This window comes from Carlito syrichta, unplaced genomic scaffold (assembly GCF_000164805.1).
Source record: "Carlito syrichta isolate Samal-C Ts95f unplaced genomic scaffold, Tarsius_syrichta-2.0.1 Scaffold314395, whole genome shotgun sequence".
NCBI classification, from domain to species: Eukaryota; Metazoa; Chordata; class Mammalia; order Primates; family Tarsiidae; genus Carlito; species Carlito syrichta.
Window position 1 is genome coordinate 229,403 of NW_007258491.1, and position 10,794 is coordinate 240,196.

Consider the following 10,794-nt stretch of genomic DNA (forward strand, 5'->3'; position numbering starts at 1 on the left):
CCTTCCTGTCCTATGGGTCTGAAGGGGAACTAAGAAGTGGAATTGATTACTGAGATCCAGGGTCATTAGAAAAGGCCTGCTAAGGAAGAGCTGGGTCTGGATGGGAGAGAAAGAGGGGATGGAGCAAACAGGAAAGTAAGCCATAGAGTAGGTGTGATGGTTCAGGACACTAATCAGAAAAGGAAGATAAGGAGCTACTGGCATTGATCACCTTGAAATTAATATAGCTAAATTCAAAGTCACTATCTTTCTTCTGCTCCCTGCTATGGTTACAGATAGAGTAATGAAAGAAGTGAGACTGGTAGAAGTTAGTTCGTGTGAAGAAGGCACGTGAACACCTGCCTCTCCAGACCTGCTGGTCAAGCGGGATGCTGATTAGAGGGCTTAATGGACAAAGGACTTTCCAGCCTTCATAGTTAACCAATAAGGACATAAACAGAACTCACCTGTCCTAAAATTCTGAATTTGACATCTGGAGACAAAGCAATTAATGAAGGAAACAAAAGAAATCACTGGCCACTAGTGACCTCTAGTGGAAGTAGATTTTAGGGAACTTAGATTTTGATGTGTGTGTTGGGGAGGGTTCCCCATTAGAAAGATGAACATCAGTGGCATTTTCAGCCTGATTATTTGCAGAGGAGTGTGAAGGAAGGAGCTGCTGGCAACAGCACAAAAACCCTGCCCAGAAAATGGAAATGTACCAGGAACACTCTGTGTTTTGAATCAGACTAAGTTGATTAATGTTCTGGAAAAAATATGGACACGTAATAGCCGTCAAAGACATTACCTGAGAAAAGAAGCGTGTTTGGGAAGTGACTTCATTGGTCACTGGGGGATGTAGCATGTAATGGCAGCCAGCAAGGCTTGAGGAGGAGGCCACACCAGTTGCCAGTATGCCTTTTAAACATCTCTTCATTGTAACACGGAAGAGAGCTGTTGCTGCTGAAATATGCACACACTTGCCAATTCAGTATTTTATGGCTTGAGTTCTGCCACTTCCCTCTTCCCAGTGGGTGTCTGTGCCAAGTGTTGGCACACACTGCTGAGCTGGGAGGACATGAGAGGATGCCTGGGCCCAGGCCTTTGAAGTGGGACCAATCTCATGGAGGGCCATGAAACCACACTGGGCACTCCACATCCATCCCCTCTGGGAAGTGCTTTCAGAACATATAATCTTGACATTAAGGAGGAGCAAAGGAATGAGAGGACGGATGAAGGTTTTAAATCTGTCTCATCACACTGGGGACTAATAGTAGGTGAGTGGCATTAAATGGGGGGGAGGAGTAGAAAAAGGAGCAAAGGAAAGATTAAAAAAAATAGAGACAATACAGAAGTAAACAGAATCAGTGTTATCAAGCCCTGGGCAACTGTCACTTCTGGCAGCAGAGCGATCTCGCTGTCCTTGTCTCATATTACCTGCATGGCAGGAGGTGTCATCCTGCCTTCTTGCATTATTCAGCCTCCACCACACACCCTGCTCTGTTTACTGACACTATTGTGCAACTTGGCAGGTCTGCTTTCCCCTGGATTTGCTCCCTCTCCTCTCCATGTCATTTCAAAGATGTAAAAATAGGCCCTAAATGATATTTTTTTTTTTGTGAGTTTCACTCTGGTCTGCAATTTCCAGGGGTCAGATGAGTGGCTGGTCTAACAACCCCCTAAGCCAATGACTTTCCCGCTATTATTTCTTAGATGTCAACTAAACCACAGAGCAGAGTTCAGAGAGACAAATATTAGTGGTTCTTCCTCTTTCTCCCATAAAGATCCTTCCTCCAGGATATATACAAACATTTGCCTCTAAGATAGGTCATTTCAGGATAGGTCTATAAACCAGTTTACTTACTGAAGATGAGCTAATTATTTTAATCTGCTCCAAAGCTTCTGTCAGGCTGTCTTCAATCTCAGCGTCATCTAAGGAGAAGAGGTCCCCAGCTCGCGAAAGATCTTTTTGTCCCAAAACCAGTCTGAACAGTTGATGCATGATGAGGGGGTCTTTGATCAGTTGACTTTCTATAGAACCAGGGTCATGTGTTCTGGATATCAGAGGTCAGTAGGACAAAAATGTGTAGCAGGAAGTACACTTCATGTTCATGAAAGGTCATCTTTCTCCAGAGTCTGAGGTCGTCATTGTCACTCTCTGCAAGAGAAGCAAATGAAACAATATAATGCCATCGGCAGAAGGGCATGAACTCAGAATGTGAACTTAGTGCCCAGCATAGAATGAGAAAAAAAAAAGACACTTGGAACATATGCATAGAATAACAGATCCTGCCTTGATGATCTTCAAATGAGCTCTTTCATGCCTTATTTTTGTCTTAAAAAGTCCTGCCAGAAATTATTAGGTTTCTCCAGAATGGAATTTGAACCTTAAAAATTAGCATGAGCCCCACATTTATTTTTTTCCTGTTTTCTTTCTGCTTCTTTCTCTTCTTTCCATGCACAAAGACAAGCAGTGGACATGGCCAACACTTGCCAGAGAGCACAGGAAATGTCTTTTAGATCCACTGCCTGGGGTCCTTTCTTCTAGCACCTGGACTTTGAAACCAGTGCTTACTCTCTTGGCTGAGTTGCCTTGCTACATTGGCAATAGAAGATCCCCCCTCCCTCATTCCAAAAGGTGATCTCAATAGTTACCCTGTTCCTATGTACTCTCTAATCAAGTAACAATGAAATAAAGGATGCTGCTTAGGAGTATGAGGTTAGAAACATTTCTGGAGTCACATTCATGAACTTGAAAATTGAAGTTGAATGTGTTAATATTGCCATGTAGGCTAAAGAGGAAGGCTTTGAGTTCAGACAACCTCCCTCCTCTATTTCCACAGTGGAAATAATAAAGTTCCATTGTACTTCTCACCCAATTAACAGTCCACAGAGGTAGGGCAATGGCTCAAATGAGAAATCTGATTATTTCATCAGCTCCCTTCTGGGCCTAATAAAACCAAAGACCATTTGCACTGGTAGAGACTTTAGTAATCATTTAATTAATGGTCAGGGAGGTTTAACGACTTCCCCAAGGTCCCATAGTAGCTATGGCAGGTCTAGTCTCCTGATCCAGGCCAGTGGGCTTCCTTCCCAATTCAAGGTGGAATGGAATCACCTCATACATGCAGGTAACTTACAAATGCAGCCACAGGTTCATAATGAGCACCAACAGTTATTGAATATAAGCAACAGGCAATTCTGCCCAGCATTTCACTCAATGTATTCCCCAGAATGAGTGTGAAAAGGGAAAGAAGACTGTTGTTCCCTGGGGCATACCTCCTCTGAGCTATGGCTGTGGGACCACCTCTCTGTTTTGGTGCAAACTTTAAAGTTTAAAGATACGCACTCTCCCCGTTCAACATGTTCTCTAAATACAAGTCAAATCTCTCATCAGGCACTCAGCTCCATAGGCTATCTGAAGTCTTCAAATGCTGCAATTCCTGGGCCACTTTAGGGATTTCAAGAGTAGTATTGCCTACATGCAATATTTGTACCATCTTTCAGCTTTTGAAGAATGATACCTGATAGTACTTACATACCCTTATCTATGCGCTAGGTATAAATACTTTGTAAATATTAATCCATTTAATTCGCCAGTAACCAAATGAAGATATAGCATCCCCATTTTATAAGTGAGCAACCTGAGGCGATCACATAATTTACCAAAGCCATGCAAAGCTGCTAAGCTGGAAAGCTCGGATCTGAACCCAGAGACTCCAGTGCCAGACTCTAAGTTCACAGCCACCATGACACACTGACTTCATGCAAACTGTGAGGCTACTAGGAGTTAAGGTCCTCAGGGCATTATTAATATTCAGGGATGATGGTGTGGCCAAGGTCATAAAGCGAGAAAATGAATTCCTCTTCCCTCCTTCACTGACCAGGCATCCTTGCCCATCTGTGTCCTGGGATTCAGGTTAACAGGGATCAGGAGAGTTACAAGGAAGAGAAGCTTAGAGGAAGAGAAAAGGAGTGTTGGGCTTTTGCAGGCAGGCAGGGGGAGAGCAGAGTGAGGGCACCAAGCAGTGTGCACCCTGACAAATATGGAAGTACCTACAAGAAAAAACAAGGCAGGGTTTTCCTGAAACTTTCTCTTAACACATTCTTATTCCCCTGACCTCAAGTATTTGCAGAGTGACAGTCTCAGTGAAATAATATTCAGGAAAAGTAGGTAGAAATGATTTCATCCTGACCAGTCAGCTTGTTGGATAATATGTGGCACTTTGTGAAGCGAATTCAGCTTCTCCTGACCCACCAGCACAAGACCTCTGAGAAGGAACAGAAACATGCTGATGGAGAGGAGCACCCCCCAGGGCTTCTCCTGGACTCTTTATGTGGGGTGCCCCTCATGCATGCTTCCAACTCCAGTTGTTACTCTCAAGGGCCCGTCATGTGCAAAACACTTCTTTGGGCCCTAAGCATTCTCACCAAGTTGTTCAACACACAGGCAAACAGGGAAACAAACTTTCACAAATCTAGGGGTGGGGTAGGGAGAGGTGAGACTTACCCCAAATGAATGGGGGATGATCAAGACAAACGTCTCCTGAGTACTTTAAAAAGAAGTGTGGGGAAGTACTATGGGAAAAGAGTTCACTCCCAGGGAAAGATGGTAAGGAATGGTTTTGTGGAGGAAATGCCATTAGAGCAGTCTTTTAGGATGGATGAGATTTTTACAGGTTTTCTTCAAGGTATCATGTGCTGAGTATATACCAAGTCAGCTGCTTGTCTGGGGACTGAGATTCAAGTCCCAGCTCATCCACTCAACGGTTGTGGGACTTTTAGTTATGATTTTCCCTTCCCCGAGTCTTGGTTTTTTTTTTTTTTTTTTTTAATCTGCACAACTGGGCTAATGCATACTTAGTCTATCTCTGTTTTGAAGACCACAGTAAAGAATGTATAAAAGAGGCCTTTGTAAAATAACACCAACAGCTGATATTTTGTGGGTGTTTGCCATGTGTCAGACACTTCTATCAGTGCTTCCCCAGAATTGAGTCACTTAATTTTCATGACAATTCCATGCCATGAAAAACTGATGATCAGAGAGGAAAGTAACCACCAGCCCAGAGACACTTGAAGGGTAGATGTAGGGTTAGGACCGAAGGCAGTTGGGTCTCCCAGGATAGACGCACACATGACTACATGTGCTAATTATTACTGAGCTGCCTCCCTTCCCATCACTCTCATTGAATGAGTATCCCCACCACACCCACACCTAGATTGGCAAGGCACAATATTTCTTTCTCAGCCACGCCCATCAATGTTTTGCTCAGGCGTCTCGCTTCTCCTGCTAGTCTTTTTGCAATAGCAGAGAAGGTCAGAGCTAGATCAAATTCTACTTCATTTTCTGAGAAACTCCTTATTCTTATGCATGTCATAGTTCTGTAGCTTATATGCATATATACATATGTACACATGCACATATGTGCACGCACTCAAATACTTTCTGTGCACCAAACTTTTTGCTAGACACTAGACACTTTTTTAGTTCTCTCATCAACCTTGCAGGTAGATATTATTACCGAAGAGGAAACAGGACTGGTGAGGCTAAATAGCATGCCAAACATTACACATAGAGTCAAGATTCACATCCAGGTAGGTCAGACTCCAAAATCTCATACTTTTGTATTATATATATATATATAACTAGCTTATACAATTCTTTCTTACTCCCTACCTTTAATTTGTTTCCCTCATTTCTTTCTCCAGTCTTTAAAGGATTCTAATCTGGGGCCAACCTTCTCATTATTTAGTTTTTAGTTACTTTTTTTTTTTTAAAGTTGGTATTGACTGGTGAGTCAGCTTTCTGTAAGGAGGAACAGAAATCTTGAAAAGAGAAATGATTCTTCACCCAGTGTGATGCCTTTCAGGGGTCATGGCCATCCCCCCAAAACTCGGTTTTACCTGCTTACTACTTCTCAAGGGCGTCCTTGTTGTGACTCAGCCGTGTGCTTTGAGACTGGGAGGGAGAGTCGGGCAGGGAACGCTGAGGGCACAGTCAGTGAAATCTGCTCAGCTCAGTGAACCTGAAGTTGTTCATTGCAGTGCTGGTGTGCTGGTGTGCTGGTGTGCTGGTGCTGGGTGGAAGAATTCGAGGAATGCAGCCTGATGCCACCGGCAGCTCCAGAGCCCGGTCAGGTGACAGGCTGCACCTCACCCACGGGAGAGTCACTCACCTCTGAGTGCAATGCTGTTTCCTGGGGTGAAACTCAAAGCCTGCTCCAGTACAGGAGAGTTGTTTTTAACAGAGAAAACAGAACTCCCTGTGTTCGTGAAAATCTACACTTTCCCAGGGAGAATGGGTGAGGGGTGGAGGGGGAAGCACAGTTTTCAACAGGAGCTCCAGAAAGTGAATGAAAGCCCAAGGGGAGGGGAGGAACAGCTTCATTGACACTTCCCTCCCCCTCTGTATTTTATGCAAGTATCTGAAACACTGAGTGTTTGTCCAGTAAGAGTCACAGCTCCCAAAGAAACGATCCACTTGTTCTGCCTGTACCCTAAAATTGTTGCAAGTTTTAGGATGCAGGAAGTTGCTAATAAATGGAACAAACTTTAAAAACATGCATATTCTCTCTTTTTTTCCATTTAATTTGCTGGAAAGTTCTTCATAAAAATTCATGTGGACCAGATATGTTGAATTTGTACTATTCAATATTGCAGTGACACTCAGAGAAAAGGTTTATCCTACTTAATCTCTTGACACACAAAAGACACTGAAACCTTTCTATTGTTTAAACAGTGCATTTAAAAAACCATGTTTTTTAACTGTGCTCTTCTTTACTCCTGTAATAGGCCTATTGCCATCAAGTCATCTATCTCTAGCAAAGTGTTATCCTGCAGATAACTCCGGCTTTGTGGCCACGAGGATGTGGACTCTGTCTCCTCAAGAATGCACTCCTTTGCGGGCAAAGGAGTGTGGCCAGTATGGCCACAATTGAACCGGGTCATATGTTCCAGGAAATTGACCTCATACATCTCCCTGGACATACGGTGATCAATCATATTTTCATACTAGCCACATATAGAGAACTGTCCCCTTGGAGAGTTCCTTTATAAAAGTGAAGAATCCAGCCATCCATGAGTAGGTGTATTCTTTCATTAGTTACTTTCTGATTTACAAGATACTAATGAAGTCTCTTCTTTTAATGGAACAGACTATATTTCTTAAGCCTTTCCTCCTCATCCTCTCTATTCATTATTACTGCTTTGTTTTTCTTTCTTTCTTTCTTTCTTTCTTTTTCTTTCTTTTTTTTTTTTTTTTTGTCAGAGTCTCAATTTCTCACCCAGGCTGGAGTGTAGTAACTTGATCATGGTACACCACAGCCTTGACCTCCTGGGCTCAAGGGGTCCTCCTGCATCAACCTCCCAAGTAGCTAGGACTACAGGTGTGTGTCTTCACACTTGGCTCATTTTATAATTTATTTTTTCTTTTCTTCTTCTTCTTCTCTCTCTTTTTTTTTTTTTTTTTGGAGGACACAAGGTCTTACTATGTTGCCTAGGCTGGTCCCGAACTCCTGGGCTCAAGTAATCCTCCAGCCTCGGCCTCCCCAAGTTTTGGGATTATAAGAGTGAGTCACCACACGCAGCCCATTATTACTGTTTTCTATCCTTAGATTTTATCCAGTTTTCTTACATTTTTTAGAGCGTAGAAGCCCAAATTGAATATTCTACAGGACTCCAATACGACAAGCAGAATGTGGGAATGTGGACGCAACTGGGTTCCAATCTCAGCTATATTATTCTCTATAGTTTAAACTTGGGCAAATTAATTAGCCTGCCTGAGCCTTGGATTCCTCATTTGCACCTCCTCAGGTGAGATTGTGAAATGGGTTGCTGGGAGATTTAACACAGAGCCTGGCATATAGAAACCACAGAAGAAGTGACAGCGATCATATCCTTAAGATTAATAATATTCTTATAGGCCATTTTCCTGTTAACACCTTTTGTGCATTAAATTACTTTTTGACTGCATTAAACATTTATTTTATTTTAAAGATGTGGGGTACAAGTCAGAATCAGGAACATAAGCAATGTATGTGCAGGTGAAGTCTGGGCCTCCAACTGGTTTGTATTTCCCCTGGTCCTATTAATATCTTTTACAAGGTAATACACTACTTACTGATGCTTAGGGCTTTTCCATTTGTGCCATATTTACATAATAGTGATTTTTGTTTTTTACAGAGCAGAAATGGACTAGAAGACAATGTAGCTCAGACTTTTTGTGACTGGGAATTCAAATACCTGAGTTTTCCACATATGTGTAAAACTCCCTCCCATGTTTAATTGTGAGCAAGAAGTGCCCCTCTAGGACACCAGCCCCTTCCTTTATGGCTTTTCAAGGTGACCTACACTCAATATGCACTAATAAAGCATTGGTGGCTTACTCTATTTTGCATCTGTATATTCTGCTAAATGAAAACATACATGATCTGGAGGACAAAAACCTACTGCTACGGGGATGCTGCCAGTAGAAAAACTGAAGCTTTTGGGGTTGGGGGGATTCCTATCACCATAATTAACTCAGGAAGCCAATTAATTCTGAGGAATTCATCCTCTAGCTTCCAACTTAGGTGAGGATATGCTCTAGTATCCTCACTTCAGAAAATTCTAGAATAGCAATATTATTTACATTATGCTTTAGACACAAGGCTCTGCAACAAAACATTTTCACTGAATTCACCTATATTAAAAATGCCCACCGACTAACTTAAACTCATTTGGGTTCTAGAAACTTTCAATAAAGTTTTCAGATAGATTTTCCCTTGAAAGAAAGGATTAAAGACTCTTTTGAAGGAGCATCTTTTTCACACAGCGTGAAAGGACGACAGGCGTTCCCATGGGAATTGGCCGCATACATTTCAGCCCTTCCCACAAGATGTCTATTGTTCCCTGGACGTCTCTCGGGTTCCTCTGCCCTGGTGTGTTGCTACACTTTACTTTTATCGAAAGCCTCTGAGGCTGGGTTGCCCCAAATGATGCTAAAGGACTCACTCTTCAGTCTTTTTGCTAGAACTTATACAATCTACGTTTGTAGCCAGACGTACTATCATAGGCACACACAAAAAAATACGCTTGGTAACCTATCTAGGCAAGAGCTCAAAAACATCTACTTAATTTTGAATTCAGATTTCAACTTATTAGAACACAAATAGGGGACATTTTCCTCCAAGGGAAATGAGGAATACTTATCTTTAAGACTAACAAACTTTTTAAAACCAAGAATTTTGTGAACTGTTATGATTTCATAGTGTAGCCATTTCTACCTGTAAATTTTGACTTTGTGGGTCATACTTGTTCTGGAATGATACAAATCTTGCTAAAAAAAAATCTTTATTCAAATTCTGTGGATTTGTTTTTTCCGGAAAACATACTAAACCTCTCAAATTAAAAAGACAACTCAGTGCTAAAGATACCTTCATTTACATTTAAATTTCATGTGTGAAACAACTATATGACCGATTCAAATAATCACCTAAGTATTTTTTCTATTCTTTAAATAGAAAATATACATAAATGTCAGTGAGTCCAATAATTGATTACTATAGCAATTTAAATGTGTATCTGAGAGAACACAAAAGTGGTTTCATTCAATTATGATTTGTAAGATCTCTGAAATACCAAAAAGGAAAAAACAACAGCAACAACAAACAGTAATGGTGACTCTGTCCAACCCACGGAGTGTGGTGATGCTGAATTTCATTTGCTTTGAAAATCACAGGCAGGGCCAGTTTCATTGCTGGCTGCAGAGTGTTTCTTAAGGTAAACAAAAGTATGAAATAGAAATGAGACTAGACTATTACGGACTAAACCCCAAATGCACATCAGATGAACCTAGACGCACAGCTTTCTGCTCCTGAGGCCTAGAGACATGTTTTAATAACCCACAAAGAAGTGGCTTTTTTACCCTAATAACTAAAATGCATGCATACAGGGCTAGACACTCAGCTCCCAAATGCGCTTGATCTGCATAATCAGCCAGCCCCTGGAAGTTTCTCGGCTTTACTCCCCTAGCCTTACACTGCAGCCTCTGACATTTACTTTAATTAGCTTTTGTTTTAGCTGAACAAAAGGACAGGAAAGAAGACAGCCATACCTCTTAGCACAGGAAACTCTGGCCGTCATAGGAAACAGAAGGCAAAACGCTTGATCTTTAGAGCACTTCGGCTGGGACCCATGACCAAGCTCAGAGGCAGCCCTGCAGCCGCTGCCAGGTCCTGTGGGCTGAGGCCGCCTCCCTGCGCCGCTTGTCAAGCCAGCGGGACACTTCATTCCCTCCCCGAGGACTCACCGTGCGGAATCGCGCAAATGAGTAACTTCTCCTCCCTCTCCCAAACTTCTGCTTAGACCTAACAATTGGCACAAAGCTTCACTTATTTCTCAGCAGATTTACAGATCTCTCCGGGCAGACCCATAGTTTGAAAGAATCAGATTTGCCTAACAACCAGTAATTTAGGTTCTGTTAATGAATAGCTCACTTTAAGGAATCAAGGAAGTTTTAGGTTAATATCAGATGTGGAGCCTTTTGGCAGGCATCAGGAAAAAGGCTTGGGGAGGGTTGGAGGAAGGGAAATATGAGGTGGCATTTTAAGTCAAATATGATAGAAGAAAAATCACGAGAGAAGCAAAATGGCTAGTCTAAAGGAACAAAAGTCTAACAAGGCTATTAGTATTGCTAATGAAATACTGAACAACTGGATGAAGCTTCCCTCATAGCACTAGAGATTTCTCCAAGCCAGCAGGATTCCTTCTTGCCTCCACCCAGACTGTGAACTCCCTTTTAGCGTCCAAATTCAGAACCCCTCTCTTCGGACCTAA

The 10,794-nt window shown here is 42.1% G+C and overlaps 1 protein-coding gene across 2 annotated transcripts in view; it reads right to left on the reverse strand.

Annotated features, from left to right (window-relative positions):
• LOC103274115 (ventricular zone-expressed PH domain-containing protein homolog 1-like) overlaps window positions 1–10,422 on the reverse strand; it is a 46,753-nt gene extending 36,331 nt beyond the window's left edge. Inside the window, exons 1-2 of one of the 2 annotated variants that reach the window (XM_021719316.1) lie at window positions 10,268–10,422; window positions 1,844–2,137 (exon numbers count right to left, since the gene is read on the reverse strand). In XM_021719316.1, coding sequence (XP_021574991.1) covers window positions 1,844–1,981 — 138 coding nt within the window. In that variant the 5' untranslated portion in view covers window positions 1,982–2,137; window positions 10,268–10,422. Of the gene's footprint in view, window positions 1–1,843; window positions 2,138–5,883; window positions 6,023–10,267 lie in introns of those variants that run through there. The other variant, XM_008071581.2, reaches the window with a different exon arrangement.
• Window positions 10,423–10,794: the final 372 nt, after the last annotated feature.